General features: G+C 49.1%; 2 protein-coding genes across 8 annotated transcripts in view; one reads left to right on the top strand and one right to left on the bottom strand.

Annotated features, from left to right (window-relative positions):
- Nucleotides 1-22,706, bottom strand: part of TRAPPC9 (trafficking protein particle complex subunit 9) — a 509,996-nt gene that overhangs the window by 422,987 nt on the left and 64,303 nt on the right. For all 7 annotated transcript variants that reach the window (XM_067712818.1, XM_067712816.1, XM_067712820.1 and 4 more), the window contains 2 exons: nt 17,872-18,088; nt 9,587-9,730 (listed from right to left, as the gene is read on the bottom strand). In XM_067712818.1, the coding sequence (XP_067568919.1) occupies nt 9,587-9,730; nt 17,872-18,088 (361 nt within the window). The remainder of the gene's footprint in view (nt 1-9,586; nt 9,731-17,871; nt 18,089-22,706) is intronic.
- LOC137210480 (protein CEBPZOS-like) lies at nt 6,679-7,001 on the top strand. Its single transcript, XM_067712398.1, has one exon. The coding sequence runs from the start codon at nt 6,699-6,701 to the stop codon at nt 6,939-6,941; it is 243 nt and encodes an 80-aa protein (XP_067568499.1). The 5' UTR covers nt 6,679-6,698; the 3' UTR covers nt 6,942-7,001.

Genomic DNA, 22,706 nt, shown 5'->3' with positions numbered 1-22,706 from the left:
CTGCTGTGAGGAGCTGGGGGTTCCAAGGAGGACTGCCTGGAAGTAGCAATAGGGAAGGACTTCTCTGCCACCTCTAGGCCCCGAGGCACTTGGGGTGCAGCAGGAAAAAACAGCAGCATCTTGAGGGGTGGCCGGGGAAGCAGCGCCTAGGGGAATGAGCTGGCCCCTCCCACTGTGGCCCGGGGGAGCACCCCCGGCATCCTGAGCAGGACGGCGCTTTCTGTGCTTCATTCACCTGCGTTAGACCTGCATTTAGCGGCCTCGTTCCTTCCTGCGAGACACACACGACACCCCTCGGTCCAGGTTCTACCAGAAACATTCCCACACATTTGCAAACTCTGTGGTAAAGAGTCACTACCTTAGTACAAGGTTAATGGAACATTCAGGGGAAAAATGAGGCTGAGATGAAACAGGAGCCTTTGCTATGACAGACCATGAGTTCCTGAGGTCACAGCGGAAGGTCATGAGAGCAGGAAGGGATGGGAAACGAGCCCTGATTGGAAGTACAGACACCAACAGAGAGGAGTCTGAAGGCGACAGGCGACCTGCAGGCCTGGACCTCGGATAAGGTCGAGATGCAGAGGCTGAGTGATGAAGGGTGCTCTGGGAGACGAAGTAGGTAGCAGCTGAAGCCCAGGGGCACTGGGCACACCTGGCGGAGGCGCAGACTCAAAGGGACAACCCAAAGGGACTCGAAGGGGCTGGGAGTGTAAAGGAAACAAAAGCAGGAAGTGATAATCCTGGCATTTGAACCCAGGGTCTCCCCCCCTCCAAAAATGATGCTCAGAGATAAAAGGTAGATGGTAGCGAACATAAATTTACCATTCTACTGAAGGAACCCCCAAAACCTAAAACTCCCTGCAGGTTGTTTTCGGTGAGGGTTAGGGATTGGGGTGGAAGGTAACAAGCTTTGGCTTCTTCCATTTCAGCTGGTTTCTGAGTCAAAAATACCCGACCCAGCTTCTCCAGTTCCTCCCGAAACCCCTCCATCCTCTATCCCTCCTTCTTTCCTTCCCCTAGATGAAGAAGGAGGTGACGTGTGACAACCGTGCAGATAAGCCTCCCTTTACCCCACCCACAGGACTGGCACCAAGGGCCTCCTCACCCCGCCCAGTCTCTCTTGTTGGCTGCATCTCCCGCCATCCCTTAGCCCCACGCTTTGCGGGCATCCTGTTACACTAAACACTGCTCGGCCAAGATACCGGGAGCATTCGTAACTCCTCGCACCTCGCTCCCCGCCGGCACAGCTGCCGCAATGCCCCGCCCCACAGCCTTGCCGCCGCTGTCCCTCGGCCTCCAGCTCAACCCAAAAGTCACCTCTGGTACTGCATGGACCCAGCATCGTGTCCAAGTCACGGAGATGATCAATAAACACTTCCAGGAAGGAGATAAGGAGAGCTCCCCAACGCCGTCGTTTACCCCTCCCTTGTCCTTCATCGTCTGCACAGTATTCCTAGAACCCTTAAAATACACCTTCAGGAGCCTTAAGGGTCTACTGCAATTGCACTCACAACTCAAAAACCTATCTACTTCACATGTAAAAACCAAAATTTTTAAAGGAATTGGCAATCCTACTTTTTCTTATTCTCTTCACAGTACAATCCACTCTCGTTCAAAAAGCATCACGTAATCTCAGATGAACAGTTTTCAAAGAGAGAAGGAAGAAGCGGGGGAGGAAACGGAGGAATTATTCCTGTCTAGCCCATCTAAATGTATAACTACGGGCTCATCAAAGAGAAATCAAAACAAAAAGTTGTTCCCGGTACTAAAACAAGAAGTAAAATGGCAACTATGATAGCAAGGAAAGCAAAAATAAAATAGGAATGCTTTTTCTCAATGGGAACTCATCTCCCGCTTCCTGAAAGGGGACGTGCACTTCAAACCACGAAGTCAAATCTTCACCAGTGTGTGCGTTTAGCTAAGCTGAATCCACACTTCCCAGAAGCCCCTTCCCTGCATACTCTGAGCCAGCGTGCATGGGGACCTGGAAGGCACAGGCACGCCCACCGACACTGCTGGGGTGGGGGGGTGGAGGCAGCATCCCTCCCCCAGCTCCTCTAGCCCCCCCCAGGCCCTCTGCTTCAGCTTCTCCAGCTCCTGGGCCAGGTGGCCGCTCCTCCAGGGGCTCCCATCATCGAAGCTGGGGGCTGGGAGGTGCTGAGAAACCAGCACGGTTCCTGTCCATCCCCGTGGGGTGGGGTCCAGCTCAGCCTCACAAGTTCCTGCTCGTCTGTGCTTCCTTCCCATCCACCTCCCCTTCCCAACCGCCTCTCTGACTGCCTGCCTGAGGGCTTCAGGATCCGGCAGCGTACACAGAAGCAACTGCTCCACATACCGTGCAGCCAGCTCCCACACTGCGTACAGTCAAACCCCAGTCATACAGCACGCGTGCATGTATGTACCTGTGTGCGTAATGACAGAGAACCTCTCCCTGATGCAGGCTGCTCAGTGCCCTACTTCTGACTAGGCCCTGTCCTCGCCCCGCCTTGTCCAGCTGTAGCAAGGATTCCACTTAATTAGGTGAGCGAGAGTCCCCCCACCCTTGATATCCGATCACCCTCAATATCTGATCAAGTTCCTCACACCACCCCACCCCACCCCCCGACGTCTAAGTCCTTGGCTTGCCTTCAGCGAGAATCCTGTTAGGCCAACTGCGCCAGAATCCCCCAGCCCGACGTCGCCTCTGAGTAATTTTCTGTCCACTCCCCACTCCCTTTGCTGTTGGCTCTGAATCCCCACTTGTCCTTGTATTCGGAGGGAGCCCAGTCTCTCTCCCCTACTGCAACAGAGCTGACCCTACTGCAACTGTCTGGAACAGTCTTCCTTGCCATGTTAACAAGTGTCGGGACAATTTCTCTTTAATGGTACGCGTGTACTACGTATGCATGCGTGCGTTCAGAATCCTAACTGAACTGCAGTTTTCACAGCTTTGTCATTGTTTTCAAAGCGGTAATTCTTCCTTTTCCATAAACAAGGTCCTCTGTGCACCAAAGGCTGCCTGGAAGCTGTTTCCAAGCTCAGCGAGCGTTGTTCCCTCTGATGAAATACACACATATCACCATCCCACTGCCAGGGGGCAGCAGCACTGTGCCGGAACGCATTTGCCATCAGCAGCTCGAACGGCCGCGTGGAAGCAGGCAGTCATTTGGCAGTTAAACGAAAACGTCTCTGTCAAGAGGGGTCAGGGCAAGTGGCTCCCCTTCCCCCATATTAGGAGCTGAGAGGCTAAGGGTCCAGGCTCGTTCTGCCACTGGCTGTGGGGCTGGGACAGGCCACTTCACCAGGCAGGACCTCCGTGTTCACCCCTGCAACGGGCCTCACGCGGCTGTGGCCTTCTGCAGCCGGGCAGCCCGGGAACGCAGGGGTGCCGGGGAGGAACGCCAGGACGCCGTCCTCCGGGCATCCATTCCCACTTTACGGATGAGATGCGTTACCTGACAGGCACTGCCACGCCCGAAGCAGCAGAAGACCCAGGTCTGGACTGAGCCGCATCCCTCAGCCCAAGCACAGCGGCACCTTCTCTTTCATTCATGCAAGCCCTGCCCTAAACACTCCTTCCCTTCACCTCCCCCTCACCTGTGTCCCACACACCTGCTGAGTACCTGCTCACTCTCCAGGGCCCATCTCAAGCACCTGCTGCCTCCTGATGAGCGCTTCTTCAGCCCTCCCGGGGAGACTCCATCTCTTCCTTCTTCTGGGTTTTCCTTAACCCTAAATCCATGCAAGTAAATCATCTGGCCAGAGGTTCCGACAAGGAGTGACGGGTGGGTGAGCAGGAGGGATCAATCACCTCATAATTCCTATCAGCCATTCCACATCACTTTTAAAGTATGAACAAACACCATGGTAAAATGTTACTTAAATGCACCTTCAAAACAAGTGTCCTAGCACTGCACTCCAACGTCCCCTCCAAAACCCCCCTCCCAGAGTACTTCCTGAGCGGTCACTGATCACTGCCACCATCACTCACTCATTCCACAAATATTTCCGGCACACCTACGACTATTTTAGATGCTACAAAGGTACAGTGAGGGGCTTCCCTGGTGGCGCAGTGGTTGCGAGTCCGCCTGCCGATGCAGGGGACACGGGTTCGTGCCCCGGTCCGGGAGGATCCCACGTGCCGCGGAGCGGCCGGGCCCGTGAGCCATGGCCGCTGAGCCTGTGCGTCCGGAGCCTGTGCTCCGCAATGGGAGAAGCCACAACAGTGAGAGGCCCGCGTACAGCAAAAAAAAAAAAAAGGTACAGTGATCCAAGCAGAGTCACTGCTTTCTTAGAAAGCACGTTCTAGTTAGGGAGGCCCTAGGGCTCTAGGGATTGGATTACGGTGTGCTTGCTGGGACGGAGAAGACCACACAAGGAAGAGTCCGCTCCACTCCTAGACTCTTCTCCACACGACCCAGTGTGGTCACCAGCAGTTCCTGGGGCTTCACGCTTCTCCCGGCAGAAAAGAGGAAACCCCTCTCTTCCCAGGCAGCTCGGCCCCTCGTCCCATAACTTAGTCTTGCTGTCCCTCAGGGGCCCGACTCTCTTAGAGGGGGATTTATCAAGAGAGGAAGTGGAGGGTCAGCCATAAAAACTGCCCGCCCTGAAGAAAAGTCGGGACATGACCAGAAGACGCTGTGAGGGCGGGGATGGGGAGGCCACCTGCACAAACCCACCCCAGAGCTGAAGGCGGGACGGCTGGCAAGAGTGTAGCCGACGTCCTGAGACAAGAAAACACCAAAAAGCAAAAATCCTGACATATTCAAGAAACCAAAGGATGGCCAATGTGGGTCAAATGTAGAGCACTTCATACTCTGTTAAATTCACATATGTTGGTCTGAGCTAATCCTCTGTAATGTTAAATGTATTTCTCAGAGTTCCAGCAACAGTTTCAAGTTTCGTATTATGCTAAAGAGATCTATCATAAAATGTTTAAAACAGATGTTCCTGCTACTTTCAGCTTTAGTTCAAAAACAAGTGAAGCACTTTCAGGAGGTGTCTTAACTCTTTCAAACCCGCTGTACACCATCCAGGTATGTTACGGGCACCAGATACATTTCATAGTATGAGTATCTCTCACAGTAACTGACAGACTTTGGGCAAAGGACTTCATTAGCATCTCAAAGCGTGACAGACCTCAGCACAGTGGCCTGATGCTATCTGCCTCCCAAGAAATGAGAAACAAATGAGACAAGCTACAGGGAAACAGTCAGAAGACTGTAAAAGAGTCTCACATAAAAGAGATACAATTAGTAAACAGGAACACAGAACAAATATCCAAACTTGCAACTTACCCAGAAAATACAAATTAAAACAATAAGGCAACGTTTTCTACATACTGAATGAGCAGCACTGCTGCCAGAGGTATAATTAGAACAATCCTTTCAGAAGGCAATTTCCAATATGTCTCAACAGCAATAAAAGTGTTCAGAATGGCTGACCCAGTAATCCCTCTCCTGACAAAATCTCTCTCCTGCTCGAAAAGCCAAAGCGCTGAAGAGGCTCACCATAGCCTTCCCAGTAACAGTGAAAATAAACCAAAAAAAGAAAGAGTATTTATTATTAATGCATTCAACAGGATGTGAGTACTGAAGTGTGCCACTAACCAGCCACAGTGGCTTTAACCAGCCACTAATAGGGTTTCTTTTCAAAGTGATGCATGTTTTAAATTGACTGTGGTTAACAGGTGCACATATCTGTGAATACACTAAAAAACTGAAGGGCACATTTTAAACTGTGGTCTGCGAACTAAATCTCAATAAAGTTACTTTTAAAAAAGGAAAAGCATTTATTATTAATGCGTTCAGCCCTATGTGGATGCCAGCACAAGCCACTAGGTGACAGGGACAAGAAAAACAGCAAGTCAGACAGACACCTTCAGAGAGCTTGCAGCCTGAGTGCGGAGCCTGTCAATCAATTGAGCGATCGAAATATAGTGGGTGAAAGTGCTCGATGGGTAAGCACATACTCCAGTGGGAATGTTCCAAAGGAACACAAGGTAGTCTTGAGGGACCAAGAAAGGCTTTGTAGAAAACAACAGAAGTGGTTATCTACACTGAGATCTGAAGGATGAACAAATGTTAGCCAAAAGAAGGAAGGAAAGTGGAAAGGAAGAAGGGATGAGGGAGAGGAAGAGAATGAGAAATCCAGGTGGACACACCACACTTTCTTTATCCATCCATCAGTGAATGGACATTGATGGACGCCGCTTTCACTTTTTGGCTATTATGCGTGATGCCACTAGGAACACTCATGTGCAAGTTTTTATGTGGGTGTATGTCTTCAAACCTCTTGAGTATATACCTAGGAGTGGAATTGCAGGATCGTATTGCACTACTGTTGATCATCCACTTTCCTTCCCAAAATCCCAGACAACAGAACCACACAAATCACTGTATCTAACATTCCCCAAATAAACCAAACCCTCTTAATTCCACCAGAACTGGAGAAAGTCCTCCTACCTGAAGCTATTCCTTCTGCTCAGTCTTGTCTGGCAAACACCAATTTGTTCTTCAAGGTCAAGGTCACCTCCTTCATGGAACATTACCCAAACCATTCTTCCACCTCTGAAAAGAACTGTCAATTCCCCCATGATGCTCCCACATCCATCATTTACTATGGACTCCTCTATAGGCTTAACCGTGGCATCCTCCCCACACCCTATTCTTTTCATGTAAACAGTTGGTCCCAGCAGCCCCGCGAGTACGTGCCTCAGGATGGCCTGTACTCTGGATCCACTGGCAAAGAAGATCTTTAAAGGAGTTTTACTAGCTGAACTTGTGGGCATTTTTGGAGCATATTTTTTGTTTAAAAAGATGAACACAAGCCAAGGTTTCAGGCAAACAATGAGCAAGAAATTCCCCTTCATCTTGGAAGTTCATTACAAATCCACTGAACACTCTGGAATGTACAGAATCAGAGAGCAAGATGCAGAAAAGTGGCTGAACAGCAAAAATTAGGAATTTGCCCATTGATCAAGGTTTGCCCTATTTCATAGTGTCAGGCAAGACTAAAATTCCAAAGTTGACATGGATGGATTTTAGAATATTTAAGGTTAAATGTAAATTCTCATTAAGTCAGAGGTTTTATTCTTTGGACTAACTGAAGAAATTGAAGGAAGGTTTGTTTATTATGTTATAAATGCAGTTTTGTTTACTACTCAAAATAAAGTGGTTCTCCTTTAAAAAAAAAATCTCCCCTATAATTCTGAATTGATAAATCTTTCAAAGTAGATAAAATAGTAAAACACCTATTTTTAACATTTATTACATTTCTTTTCCATTATAGTTTATTACAAGATATTGAGTATATAGTGCCCTGCGCTATACAGTGGGACATTGTTGTCTATCTAATTTATTCCCCTCTCCTTTCCCTTTTGGTAACCGTAGGTTAGTTTTCTATTGTCTATGAGTCTGTTTCTGTTTTGTAAATAAGTTCATTAATATTTATTACATTTTTAACTCACACATTTAAAATCCCATTATCTAAAAACATATTAACTAGAAATACTGCTTTTATCCATTGTCACTTTACCTGAAACAATATTTAAACCCTACATCAATGTCTCTGATACTACTAGAGCCACTTTGGAATAAAATTCGTCATAAAAAAACACAAAAAACAATTGGCCCCAGAACCCATCTTGTGAGTTCCCGCGCACTGGCACACACCGGGCGGGGGGGACCTATGAGGAGGGGCAGGCAAGAACCCCCAGACTGTGCTGCCTCCATCTGCAAACACCCAGACGGGTTCCCATCCAAGGACAAGGCTACTCCTCTCTTCCGTATTTCATTTCAATGCAGTGATATTTAGAAATGTTAGTTATCAACTCTGTGAATGGTACCATGAGCTCCCCAGGAGAAAGGTCACCCAATCAATTAAAATACTATCATTAAAATAATAACAAGCTGCCACACAATCTGTAATATCCTAGTTGTACAAATGAGAAAATGAAGGCCCAGGAAGAACTTAATTACTGATCTGAGGTTATGGTAATTAGAGGTTGGGGTGAGTGGAGGGAACCCTGGGTCCTCCTGACTTCAGTCCTCTTCTCAGAAGACTCCAATTAACCAAATACCATTACACACAGGCCCTTATGAGGCAGCGGTTTGTTCAACAGGGTCAAATATCCCAAGTTTCTCTCCTTCTAGACCCAGCGTCTTCGGATCACTAATTAGTATGACCTTAAATAACCACCAAGTTCCTTCTCTCCTGGGGCTTCTGCAGGGAAGACAGACCGACTAAACAGGCACCAGCTCTGTCGGTGCAACGTGAGAAGTGCGTGAGGGGAGAGACCGAACAGCAGGAGGACGACGGGTCCCCTGGGACTTGTGACAGGCAGCCTAGAGGAAGTGCAGACCCAGGGGAGATGGCTGACAAGGTGCAGGCAAGGGGTGAGGGCAAAGGCCCGCTGCAGGAAGAAGATGGGTATTTGCGAGAAAAAAAGTCCAGGACGAGGCAGGTGAGGCAGGGGGAGGTGGAAGCAGCTCAGGGAAGGGATGTGCTCCCCTCCCTGGGAGCAGCTGCGTCATCCCCTGGGTGTGTGATTACAGAGACCCAGCTCCTCTCCACACAGCGCGGCCATCCCAGTGCCAGAGGCCCCGCTGAGGCCTCACCCCCAAGGCTCTGGGCAGTGTCCTCTCCAGACAGTGCCCTCCACAGGGAGATAGGGACCTCGCCACGAGAACCTGTACGACCTTTCGGTGAGGGGGCAGAAGGCCGGCCTGCGGGATGATGCAGGACGGCTCCAGGGTCACCCCAGCCTGGAGCTCCCGGGGGCTGCCCAGGCCCCTGCAGATTCTGCCCCGAGGCCCAGCTTCCCTCTGCCCAACCAGACCTGCCTCCTTCTCTTCCCCTCAGTGGGTGTCGATCCCAAGAGCACTTCTAATAAACGCCCCGCACTTGCATCACATCCAAGAGTGCTTCCCAGGGGACCCACAGCACATGCTAACCCGGCGGGAGGGACAGGCAGACAGGGCGCTGGGACACAGGCAGCGGAGGGCTGATTTCCAAGGACCTGTGCGGCACCCAGGCAGCAGGAGAACACCTGGGGCTCAGGGTGGGGCCTGGGCTGGAGATAAACGGATTGTGACTGAAACCCAAGAAACACGTGACACCCAGGAACTGTGTGAGAAGAGAAGGTGACGGAGGCAAGGACCTAGAAGAACGTTGCCCTGATGTGTGGGCAAAGACATGCACGATCCCTCAGAAAGTCAAGACAGACGCTGCCCGCGAGGGGAGCAGTGACCAAAAGGGGCACAGAGGTGTTTGGGGTTCTGGTCTTGTGTCCGATCTGGGTGCTGGGTACCACGTGGTCACTTCGTGAAAACTCACTGAGCAGTGTGCTTGTGAACCGTGCACTTCTGCATATAAGTGTTACACGTTGACACTTACATTTTATAAAACATAGGCAAAGGCAAGGGGAGCCCATGCCGGAGGCTGAGAGCAGCGAGAAGGGCCAGTAGTGTGTGTTGAGAGGGGCCCAGGGAGGTGAGGGCACGGAGGACATCACCACCCGATCCTGGGCCGGTGTTGACGAGGGCCAGCACCAGGAGTGCACTCATTCATCTTTCCTGGGAGAAAACTGGAGTTTGAATCCACTCACCTTGATCTGACAAGAAATCCAGCATGGTCTGTAGCAGGAAGGACAAGTGCCTGACAGAGAGAGCAGGGTTCCCCATCCTCCGGGACGCGTAGACCAGCTCATGAAGCAGACGCATCTGGACGGCAGCCCAGCCTCGGTGCGTGCCTGCGACAGAAGACACAGAGCATCAGAGCACGGCTTCAGGGGCGCACTGGCAACAGGGCCGACACATGAGCCCGCTGGAGCCATGTCTAATGTGTAAAACTCGTGATTTCAAGATAACGCCTCAACCACCACGCTCAAAGCGCAACCAAAGCATTTCCCCTGTGTTTATCCTGGAGAAGCACACTCACATGATGCACCTGTTCACATGGTTTTTTGGTTTTTTATGTTTTTAAAAAATGCTTTATATTATATGGGGTTGGCCAAAAAGTTCGTTCGGGTTTTTCCACAAGATGTTAGAGAAAAACCCGAACGAACTTTTTGGCCAACCCAATATTCTCTCTCTTCTGCAAAGACACAATTTTTAAAATAACCCACTTTGAAATACTTATAATAAGGTTATAACAAAATATTATGTTTTCAGTGGCATGTATTTGAATTACAGCATACTTTTTTTTTCAAGAAAATACTATTTGATGAGCCTTCATTATCAACAACCAAGGCCATAAACTTAAAAAGCACAGCATTTCTCTGAAGTATAAGAACAGAAAAGCAGAAAGCTAAGGTAGAAGAAAGGTTACCAACAAAACTGTGGCTGCTCCCTCCAAAACAACTCAGCGTGTCTGAAATTAGAGGTGGAGGAAATCGGTTGCACAGCCATCGAAAAGTATTTTTTTAAGATCACAGGATTTTAGAGTTGTTTATTCCAAGTCCCTTTTGGCAACAGTTACTGCTTTTAAATATTTTCCACCTTAAAATTCTTCATGAAGATGTGGAAACAGGGCTCAAAAACAGTTACCACCCAGTGCTGTGTGCCCAGGGGCCCCGGGGGGTTGGTTGAAAGGTTGGGGGAAAGGATTTAAGACTCTGACCAAAGCATTCCTCCTCTCATAGGCCTACTGACCGTCTCTCCCACTGCCTACCCTACAAGGCTGGCAAGTCCCTTTTGTGAATTTCCACTGAATCCTGCACAAATCTTGTCCCATAGGCATTATCTGGCACATACAGTGAGGCACCTGTAAGCTTGTGTCTTTGTTTCTTCCATCAGTCCTTAATTTCCTTGGGAGCCAGGATGGTGTCTTATTCACCCAAATATCCTTACTACCTAGTAAGATGCCTAATACAGAGCTGGTCCTTAACAGCCTCGTGGGTCAAGTTGAAAGCATGACGAAAGAAAAAGCCCCTATTTTTCAGACATGCCTACTTAAGCATATAGGGTAAAATGACATGATTTCTGGGATTTGCTGTAAAATATTTCAACAAAGAACAAATAAAAGAAAAAGAAAGGTCTGAATAAAGCCAGATATGGCAAAATCTTATTAATTACTTCATCTGGGTGATGGGCTATCGTACTATTCTCTCTGATTTGTGTATATTTAAATTATTTCATAGTAATTTTTAAACTGTTAACTGAATAACAATTACTAATAATTATGAATTGAAATTCTTACAGCTGACCAAACCTACCCACACACAAAAACCTTGATATCCTACCAGTTTTATCTTACAGAAATCTTTTCATACAACGACAGGAGAGGAAGGAATGACAAGTCCCTGCAGTATTTCCACGATGTCAAAAGACCAAAGGCCAAAACAAAATAAGAGATTCTGAAAAGGATGATAAGGCTGAAATCAACGTCATGACTAACCTAGCCCAGAATTCTAAATGACCTGACCTAACTAATCTCCACCCCACCATACCCAGAATGGGGCACATATCACTCTGCAGATTTTTTTTTAATAGATAAGGATCCAGTTCCTACCACAGGCAATTACGGTAAGACTGAGTATAAATTTTCTTAACACCAAATAGTGTACAAATCATAATTTCTATGCGATTCAAACTGCTCGTCCTATAAAATCTGAATCTTTTTATTCTTAAGACAGATTTGCAGTATATGAGCCGGTGATAAAATTTTCAACACTCCTGTATTCAGAAAGTTCAGCAATGTGAGAGTGTATTACCTCAACTACTGCCTTTTACCAAACTTAGGTGCCTTACCACTCTCTTTCATAAGAGTTCCTGGCGAAAATTTAATCTCTCATTCAGAAAAAGGCTAAGCAAAAGGTAGGATAAAAAAAATCTTCATATATAGGAACACAAGTAAGATTAAAGTGATGATAAGCAGCCCGTTACGCTAGCAAATACACACAGTGAACTTCTGTGCTCCTACCTCGACTTTCCATAATCAGCTAGGGAAAATGTTCACTTCCAGAAACAGAGAGAAATACATTTCAGGTCCTGAGAATACAGACAATTTCCCTTTTACTCACAGGTATGGGGATTTAGTAGAATTCCATTTAATTCTCTGAGAAATCTTGAAAGTAGTCCAGAGCAACAGTGGAGATGGGGTTTAAAGTAACTTTTATTTCTTGTTAGAAATACAGCCAGCTGACATTTATCACTTTTACCTTATTTGATCTCTTACCTTACCTCCCCACCTCTTTCACAAAATGATGGTGAATGTCCCCTCCCAAAACAGAAGGCTAAGTAAAAAGTATCAAATCACATGGAGGTGTGCTTATTTGTTTCATTTTTCAAAAGAAACATGTTTCATCCATGTGATTTAAAAATTAAGATCAAGAAACAAACTCTGTTCAATAAATGGCAATGAGCACATGCCACGTAGCTGCTCATCAGGTGTGGACACACATTACACGTATTTACAGGCACGCCTGCTGTGTGCCAGCAAGGGGGACACAGGGACAGGCAGGGTCTCTGCTCTCACGGGGCACACAGCCTGGTGGGGGGGGGGGGGGGGGGGGGGCGGGGAAGAAGTGTTAAATCATTGCCCCGTTTTTTTAAGGTACTTACACATTATGGTAAATGCTGTTTAGAAAGAACAGGAGTACGTGAAAGAGAGAAATAAAAGGACTGCATTTAGGTGGAGAGACGACGGGGGACCTCTAGAAGAGCTGACACTCAGCGGAGACCTGAAGGATGCCTGGGGTGCAGCGGTGAATGGCAGGGAAGAGCATTCCTGAGGAAGCAATAGCCAGCAGGAGACCCGACAGTGGACACCTGGATGGCGTGTGCACAACTGGCCCAGCACGGAAAGAAAAGGCTAAGGCCAGCCCAGTGTAACTGCATAGAGCCCAGGAGGCTTGCATTTACTCTGGAGCCAGCCTGCAGTTATGTTCCAGGGATACAAAAGGGGTCACTGGAAAGCACCTGCGATCTCTCCAGAAGTCTGTCAGAAGCACACTAACAGGGATCCCGGTCCCACGCACATGGAAACTCAATCCCCCTTCCCATCTCTCTGCAGAGCAACAGTGTGACCGCTCGAAAAACCCCTTCCCAGACACTAACTCACCCCACGAAATCTGTCCCGAAGACGGCCTAACGGAGCCTGTACGCTCAACTGTCCCCTCCACAGGCCTGCAGGTCTCATCTCGTCTCTCACACCAGCAACTCTCAGCCTTTCAAATGTAAACCCCGAAAGCTTCTAGGGCGTGTCCAGCTATTTCGCCCTTAACTTCAACCACTGGTACCAGGGCCAAGGCAGGGGGCCATCCCACCAGCACGCACTCCTTCCCAATGGGGCCAGGCCTGAAGCACTGGCCCGCAGGGCACTTTATTCCAGCCTCCACGTGGCCTCAGAGGGACAGATGGAATTAGACCTCACCTGACAGTATCTGCTGAGCACTGTCCTAGCACATTCTGGGGACTGACTCACTCAGTCCTTATAACAACCTTCCCGTGACACAGTAAAAGTACCTCCCTGTACAGATGAGGGACAGAGGACTTGACGGGGGCCATGCAGCCAGTCGGTAATGGTGTCACCCTCTCACTAGCTGTTCGACCTGAGGAATAGCATTTAACCTCCCCAAGCCTCTATTCCCTCAAGTGCGGTACAGGGCCCACTGCATCCGCTCACCAAGCCGTGAGAAATGATGGTACACGTATGAAACCATTCTCCCTGAGGCCACAAGCAGCGTAAGGCAAGTGCAAGTGCAAGGTGTGCTGGGGGAGAGACCGTGTGGAGCAGACGGGGCGCTCCATCACCTGACCCTCCAGCCCTGGGCCAGGACACAGCTGGGCCTGGGCAGCAGGCTCTGGGTTCCAGGCCTCGCCCACACCCAGGACAGCGTCCTCGTGCAGGCAACACTCTCAGGCACTGACCCTACCAGGCAAGGAAGCTGCTCTATATTTGTCACTTAAAACACTGGGAAATATAAGGACAACTTTTTAAAGAAATAAAGACATCCCTGACTCCAAAATGTACTGTAAAGCTACAAAAATCAAGACAGTGTGGTAACGGAAAAACGAACAAACAACACAGAATGGACACCACCAAGAATAAATCCTAACGTAAACCATGGATTCTGGGTGACGCTGTGTCAGTGCAGATTCATCCGTTGTAACAAATGCACCACCTGGCGGGGATGCTGATGAGGAAGGAGGCTGGGGGGGGTGATGCGGGGGACGGGGGTATGTAGGAAATGGCTAAGCTCAATTTTGCTGTGAACCTAAAACTGCTCTAATGAAATCTACTTAAACAATAATAAGATCACACAGGGGAAAGTGTGGTGGTAGGAGGGACGTGATAAAATCCATTATCACATGATTTACATTTAGAAGAAGAATAAGCACCGTCCGAGCTCCTAGGTAAATGGGTGAACTGGTGAAACCACTTCCCGTGACTCGCGTGTGGACACACATGGACACCCTGTCGCGCCAGTGCCACCGCGCGACACCCAGGGGCTCCTTTGCTGTTGTTCATCTTCCGCCATTAAGCGCTGAGTGGAGACGAGAAGGGAAGCCGCCAGCTGTGTCAGAAGAGCCTTTCAGCTCCCGGCACCTCCACCCTGAGAGCAAACCCCAGGCACGCAGCGCACCTCTGAGAGCGCTGTCCGGTTTGCACTCTGCCCTCTCCTCCAAGAAGCGGACGGCTGCTCACAACTAGACTGCAGAGCAGCTACAGAGCCCGGGAATTCAGAAAGGGCCTCCCCGGAACGCGGCCGCTCACTCCGTGGAGACGAGCAAAGTAAACGCAGACCAGCGAGGATCCGGGAGCCAAGCTCCCCCGCAAGCCCCGTGGTCTCTCCACTGCTTTCCTCACTTGGCTGCGTCCCGGGAGAGCTCCCTGTGCGACACCAGACGCAAGGGCGACGGCAAGTGTGACCTGCATCCCGAATCCCTCATCCTGGCTCGGCCTGACCTTGGCGCCCCGAATCCAGCACCTCCCGAATCACGCGTCACACCTGTCCTCTCTTTCCCTAACTGTCCTCTGCCCTCCAGGGTCACCTGGACCTACAGCCTCCCTCTCAGGATCCCTGTCCTGACTCCATTAGCAATGAGAGCTCCCAGCAGAAACACCACCAAGTGAAGCCCACCCTCCCCTCTGGATCTCAGTTTCCTGTCTGTAAAGAGAGGGAAGGAGCTAGATCAGTCTTCTCAGAATCATGTGAGACTTTTCCAAACATATATGCTCGGGCCTCACTGCACAAACCCTCCCCCCCCCGCCCCCCGCAAGAGGTGACAGGCTGGGGGCCCAGGGCAAACAGGTCACGCAGAAGGCCAGCCAAGGGATCCCATCTGCAGGGACGGGGCCCACCAGAAGGTTCTCATTTCTGGCTGTGAGTCCCTTTAGCCCTCAGGCTCCAAGATGACTTTCAGTTAAACACCACATGGTCTCGGTGTTTCAGAACACGAAGGACAGTCCTGTGACCACAGCTGGGGCAAGGCTGTCCAGAGAGTAGAAGCAGCCCTTAGAGGCCAGTTAGAGGCCCACAAGAGATGCCAGGAAGAAATTAAAATGGTCTCTGGGAAGCACCTGACTGCCACTGCCCTGAGGTTCTTGGCTGCAGAAGAGAGACACTGGGGCTGAAATCACAGGCCGCCAGTATTAATTTACCCAGAACTCACAGTCCGCCCAAAAGCGCCAGTCGTGAAACAAGTGCTCAGCAAACCTTACGTTCCATCCCATCTCTTGGGGGAACACAGAGGAAAAAGGAATTAGAGAAAGGAAGAGCAGATGACATGGCAGATGAAAAAAATGTGTCATGATTTCTGTTTGGGTGAGATGGTGAAAGATCTGGAAGAAAGTGTCACTGAATGAATTCAGACGTGGCTTAGTGTCCATGCATTTACCCTCACCATGCGGCACGGTGTCCAGCACAAAGCAAGAAGCAAGAAACGTTTGCTAATAGCAAGACCTCCTAGAGAGGGTCCCCAGTTCTACCCTTGACCCCTTGCACTTAATACCATCACCAACGGCTGGGACAGAAGACAGGGACAGAGTTCAGGTTCAAAATCACTCCATCAACAGTACGAGCCCCATCACCGATGCTATCCAGCAGAGACAAACGTCAAGCCCCTTGTTTAACTTTTTAAAAAGATCAACAGCAAGGGCACAGGATGAGGAAGACCAGGCAAGGTCATGTGACCAGGCTCTATTATGTGAGATGGCTTTAGAAAGGGAACGCTACGTAAACAGGAGAAGTATGCAGACCGCTCCTATCAGCACTGGGCCCACCAATCCTCCCCCTGTGGCTGCAGAGAGGCAGGACACGTAAAGCCCAAAGTCCACGCTGCCCCGCTCCTATCAACACCTCCGGAGCACGTGTGCTCACATGCCAAGCCCCCAGCGGCCGGTCTCTGGCTTCTACAGGAGGCGGGGGCTAATGAAGGGCTGTGTCCTGTCTCAGCTTCCCTCCACTCCTCAAAGGCCACCTGCCGTGCTGCTCACTCAGTCTCCCTCTGCTCTTCCAAACCCCAGGTCCCGCCTTTTAAATGATTTTGGAAAACACTCTGGAAAACATTTTTTAAGTAATTTGGGCCCCCCGAAGTGATTTCAGATATCGCTGTGCTCTGAGCCAGGGCTGTGGCAAACTACGGTCCGCACACCGAATCCGGCCCCACCCGCACCATAAGTAAAGATCTGTCGGCGGACATTTCATCCCTGGCTGTTCTCACACCTCAGCAGCAGAGCCGAGGAGCTGCAGCAGAGGCCGGAGGGCTCCCAGAGCCGGAAATGTTTACTCCCTGGCCCCTGGACAGAAAAAGTTTGCCAACTCCTTGCTCTACGCTAATCAGAATTCATCCTGAGCGTACGATTCTATCAAATGTTAAGTGATGCTCTGGGGAGAAGGTCAGAATGGGGAGAAGTCCAGACAGAGTAATTCATCAAGAACCACCTAGGCAACGGAGACAGAGGAGAGGAAGGCTCTGGAAGGACCCGAGAGCTCTCTGCAAATACCTGGAAGGTCGACACATGCTAGAACTGCTTGTTTGTACACTGGAGGGCAGGAGTTGTCCTCTTCCCACTGCTCCACTCGCTCACCTCACACATCCCATGGCACCAGGCAAGAGCACGACAAATCATTACTGAGGAGGTGGACACAAAGGGAAAGCGGACACACCGTCCCCGGGAGGTAAGGCAAGCAGGAAGGGGATTCATAATTCTTTCATGGAGAGACCCAGTAATCACAACTACCCAAGAGCAGAACAGACTCATCACTCGGACCACGGGCCCCTCAGGCCGGCACACATGACCACAGAAAACACGTGCCAGAGGACTGTCTTTGCCCTGGTGGGACAGGAAGGTAGACAGCCCCTCAGTCCTCTCCCCGTCTAGCAGGCCAGGCCTGCTGGCTCTGGATGTGAGCTGGAGGAAAGTGCTCTGCATGTCCTGCCTAAAACGGCCATCAACCATTTTTTTTCGCCTGCGAATCACCCTTTGCCTGACACTGGGCATCACACTTGTGTGCACCTGTTATTAGACTCAGAGCTATGTTTAACACATACTACCCTGCATTAACATTGCAGGATAAGGATTTATCACCGAATGCACACCTGTACTTGTACACATATACCCCAGGACTTATTCTAGGTTGGTTGATTTTTGCAAATTGGCTAAATCACATGAGGTAAGTAGGATTCATTAGGTATTTAAGATGTTTCAAGGAGGACACACGTCAGTGAGCTCAGGGGAGATTTCCAACCGGCACGCAGATTTAAGAATGCCAGCCCGCATGCAGAGCACCGCTACGTTCTGTTGTGATCTATCAAAAGTACCCAAGTGCAGGAGAGCTTAGTCACCTTTGCATGCCAGCAGCAGTCATCGTGTCCGACAGGCAGAGCAGGGCCCGTTAATTGGACGCACCATTAATTGGACTGAAGCAACTTTCAGCTCTAGTACCTTTGTTGAAGTCTTGCGGATCCAGCGACAGACTGTAGCCAGGAAGCGTCTCGAGGAGGAGTTTGTAGCAGGCCCTCCAGCCAGGCTCTGAGATGCTTGGGGCCACGCACTGCATGGCAGCCACGCGCTTGAAGAAGGCGGATTTGCGGTGGAAGCCAATCAACTCGTAGAGCTCAGAGAGGATGCTGTACCGCTGGATCTTCTCCTCCTCGGAGAGCTGAAGCACACAGAGGAAAGTAAAAAGCATGTGAAAGAATCTTACAAGTGCAAAAGGAAACACAAAAAAGCTTTTTCATAAAACAGAGGCCCAATGAAACATGAAGGAAAAGGGAAGCTGAGTTAGTGCACTGACAGGGCAGGATCCAGAGAAGCACCGACATGGAAGCTCCAAGGCCTTCTCTGAGCCCCACCTCTCCAAGCTCACCCTGTCCTTTTGCTAAGAAGGCCCATATTCTCTGGAACAAAGGTATTTGCTACCTAGCACATAAGATGCAGAGAAGGGAAAGAGAAAGGGAAAGACACTGGAATCTGGGCAGGGATTTTCATCAAATACATTAACTTCTCAAAACACAAAATATATAGAACCAGGTAACCAGGTAACTAGACAAAGAACTGTTAATAATAACCACACCTAACTTGGACTTAAATTAAGACTTCATGGCTTACAAAAATTTTTCTTTCATCTACAACCTAACCGTATTTTCCCAACCACCCCATGATGTAGTAATAACAACTTCTGTTTAATCACGACTACAGGCCAGCAATGTAACTACTAGGTAACAGCTCAGAATTTTTAAAAGTCGTGTCTGTGATATAGTCTGTGTACACATTTATTTCCTTTTGGCTTCATTCTAAACGAGGATCTAAATCAATTTTTTAAACACAACAACAATAACAACAAAAAAACAAAAGCGAGGGTCAAAAATGGGGATTTAATACTTAAATGAAACAAGGGGCAGGCGAAGTCACAAAAATGCACGCCATGAGGCAGGGGTAATTAACAGAGGCCGACTATAGATTCAGCTCCAACATCCCTGGCAGCTGAAGCAAAAAGTAGAAGAGGATGAGCTACAGGAGCCATAACGCCTGTGGGATAAACATCTGTGTCAGCTGCTGGTACGTCCCATGCGGAAAATCCAAAACATCCTCCTCACCATCGAGCATCCTTCTCAGACCCCTCATGTTAAGTGCAACAAGCACATGCCCGCAGCCCGTGCCCCGGCCTCTGCCTTGCCCTTCCCGCCAGCCCTCTCCCTCTCATCACTGTACTGGGCTGCAAACCCAGGCCTGAAGCGCCAGATTACGGAGGCAGCCCCACACCTTGGCTTGGCGGGCAGCTCGCCCAGCTGGGGCCCCCTGGATCTGCCCATTTCTCTGCTGCATTGGCTTCCCACCAAGAGAGATTCCTTCCTACACGGGTCCCCACAAAACTCCTCTCTCCTAAATGCAAGGACGTCAAGCCATATTCCAGACTCCTGTTCAACCAGCAAGTTTTCAGTTCCCTCTCTCTTTTTCCTTCTCCAATAAAGAACCTGACTTTCCTCCCTCCCCATCCAACCGTTTTCTTTGTGAGAGCTCTGCGTTCCCCACACACCATCCTGAAAGCCGGGCACCCTGCCGGCTAGGACCGAGATGTCTCCGTCTAACCTGGGCTGCATCCTTACACTTTCCCCCTTCTATCTCAGAAAGCCTTTCCTGAATCTCCCATCCCTCTGATTCTGAGTTTAAATCGACAAAGTTCTGAGGTTACCATTATTATGTGCATATCTACCGGGCTTTTGCTAGGTTCCCTTAGCAACAAGCTTCATTAAGGAACTGCATCAGGAAGTTTAAAGAGGCTATTCTTATATCTGAGTGGAGTAGCCGGCAGGAAATGTAAATGGCTTTGAAGAGAAAATTAACCAGGGACAAAGAGGCCGCAGGTTCTAACCAACAGTGTGTCATGAGCCAAAACGTTATCAAATGGCTCAGTCATTCCTGAACATCAGATCTGCAGGAGGTGCCGGGTGCTGGGTTGAATATACATTGGTCCTAGAGCATGCTCCCACAGCTGGTAAAGTGCTGGGCTTTTCTCTAGTTTTCCAAACAATTCCTTACGACCTCTTTCTCTTATGGTCACTTACATTTCCTACTAATGAAGAAAGTTAATTTCAGTCATCTGGGTTGTTTGCGGGGAAGCTACACGACGCAGTTCACAGAGCTCAGACTTTGGAGCCACGGTGAACTAGGTCTGAAGACCAGTGGTAGCATTTACAAGGTAATCACGGGCACGCAGCAAACACCCCAGCCTCGATTTCCTCACCTCTAAAACTGGGTTCAATAAAACCAGTGAGCACAGTTGCCGTGATGATTATGGCCGCAACCTGTTCACCCCTAGGTAAGTGCCGGCGACGAGCTGGCTGCTTAATTAGTCGTAAGTATCATCAGCGGGTTTTAGTTTACCTGAGAATAGATGCTTTGCCGTTTTGTCTGTGGTAACAACGTATTTTACTGAGATTAACGCCACCAGAGCGGCACCGACTAGAAACTCCCCCAGCTCTGCAGGGCAAGGCGTGTTCTTTTCCTCTGCAGAGCTGGTCACATTTTCTAGTCACTTGTTTTTACATTTATCTACTTAGCACCTGTGTCCCCCTCCGGACGTTTTGCTCAAGCAGCGCAGGACCCTGTCTGTTTGGCTGCATTGCTGAATGTTCTCGGGCTACAAGACAGTGGGCCCAGGGCCTAGCACCCGGCCTCCAGGACAGAACGTAGAGAGGGGAAAACCCAAACAAGCATGCTTTCATGAGGCCCCTGCACCCGAAATTATGGTCTGACTTGGGACAAATTACTAAACCTTCTTTACCCTGAGGCTCCTCTTCTATCAACAGGAATGAAGCACTTAGCACACAGAGTTACAAAGGTAGAAGGAAATAACCAAATTCACAACCTAGTCAAGTGTCTGCTAGCGGTCCAACACACACGAGCTGCCTTTATTGCTCTGACACGTCACCGGTGGGGCTTTCTAAGTGCCAAGCAGTGTGTGAAGTGCTCTGCGTGTGTTATAATACTATTTATTGATACAACTTACAACAAATCCAGGAAGAAGTGAATATTATCATTCCCATTTTACAGATTCACAAACAGGCTAAGGGAGGTTACATTCCAGTCCAAGGTCACACGGAGGGGAAGTGGCGGTTGAAACCTGAATCTGGGCTGCCAAGGTTCGCCTTCCTTCTCTCTCACTTCTACCTGACCTGTGAAATCTACGTGTTCGACAGACAGATCTGCAGAGAGCCAGCTGTTAAATGCAAGGCGCCCAGCCGTGTGCCGGTGCTGATTGCCATAAACTACTCTCGTAAACAACGAAAGACAAGACAGGTGATCCATGTTCCCGCTCACAAAGAGAAGTTCTGCCTTGAACGCTCCTGCAACGTGCACAAACCCTTCCCAATACCACTAGACCCAAACGTATTCTTTTTCAGTTTTTTACATTTGCACAGGGCCTCTTAAGGCAGAAGCCACCTGCAATAATTCCATCTTGGTTCCTTTCAAAGTTTCCAGATTAGCCAAAATCAGTCCCAGAACAGACACAACTCATCAGTTCTACAATGGAACACACTTGACCAAGAACCAAAACCTTGTCCTGGTTCAGAAAAACTATAGATCCCTCTTTGTTACTGTCATTATAAAATCCCACCAGTGTCTATCTGAATTATGGTTTTCTCAGAGTATATGCCCAGTAGTGGGATTGCTGGGTCATATGGTAATTCTATTTTTAGTTTTTTTGTTTGTTTGTTTTTTGCGGTACGCAGGCCTCTCACTGTTGTGGCCTCTCCCGTTGCAGAGCACAGGCTCTGGATGCGCAGGCTTAGCGGCCATGGCTCACGGGCCCAGCCGCTCCGCGGCATGTGGGATCTTCCCGGACCGGGGCACGAACCCGTGTCCCCTGCATCGGCAGGCGGACTCTCAACCACTGCGCCACCAGGGAAGCCCTATTTTTAGTTTTTTAAGGAACCTCCATACTGTTAGTTTTTTAAGGAACTTAGTTTTTTAAGGAATTCTTAGTTATTTAAGGAACCTCCATACTGTTCTCCATAGTGGCTGTATCAATTTACATTCCCACCAACAGTGCAAGAGGGTTCCCTTTTCTCCACACCCTCTCCAGCATTTGTTGTTTGTAGATTTGCTGATTATGCCCATTCTAACCAGTGTGAGGTGATATCTCATTGTCGTTTTGATCTGCACTTCTCTAATGATGAGTGATGTTGAGCATCTTTTCATGTGCTTCTTGGCTATCTGTATGTCTTCTTTGGTGAAATGTCTATTTAGGTCTTCTGCCCATTTTGTGTGTGCGTGTGTGTGTGTGTGTGTGTGTGTGTGTGTTACGCGGGCCTCTCACTGTTGTGGCCTCTCCCGTTGCGGAGCACAGGCTCCGGATGCGCAGGCTCAGCGGCCATGGCTCACGGGCCCAGCCGCTCCACGGCATGTGGGATCCTCCCAGACCAGGGCATGAACCCGTGTCCCCTGCATCGGCAGGCGGACTCTCAACCACTGCGCCACCAGGGAAGCCCTGCTCATTTTTTGATTGTTTTTTCGATATTAAGCTCCATAAGCTGTTTGTATATTTTGGAGATTAATCCTTTATCCATTGTTTCATTTGCAAATATTTTCTCCCATTCTGAGGGCTGTCTTTTTGTCTTGTTTATGGTTTCCTTTGCTGTGGAAAAGCTTTTAAGTTTAATTAGGTCTAATTTGTTTATTTTTATTTTCATTACTCTAGGAGGTGGGTCAAAAAAGATTTTGCTGTGGTTTATGTCAAAGAGTGTTTTTCCTATGTTTTCCTCTAAGAGTTTTAT

The sequence above is a fragment of the Pseudorca crassidens genome, chromosome 17 (assembly GCF_039906515.1).
Source record: "Pseudorca crassidens isolate mPseCra1 chromosome 17, mPseCra1.hap1, whole genome shotgun sequence".
In the NCBI taxonomy this organism is placed as follows: Eukaryota; Metazoa; Chordata; class Mammalia; order Artiodactyla; family Delphinidae; genus Pseudorca; species Pseudorca crassidens.
The sequence above is the reverse complement of the archived record's forward strand: the minus strand, read 5'-3'. Positions and strand labels throughout refer to the sequence as shown.

What these genes read in the sequence shown, in the direction of transcription:
- LOC137210480 (XM_067712398.1), top strand. Translation starts at nt 6,699, where the DNA reads ATGGCCTGTACTCTGGATCCACTGGCAAAGAAGATCTTTAAAGGAGTT.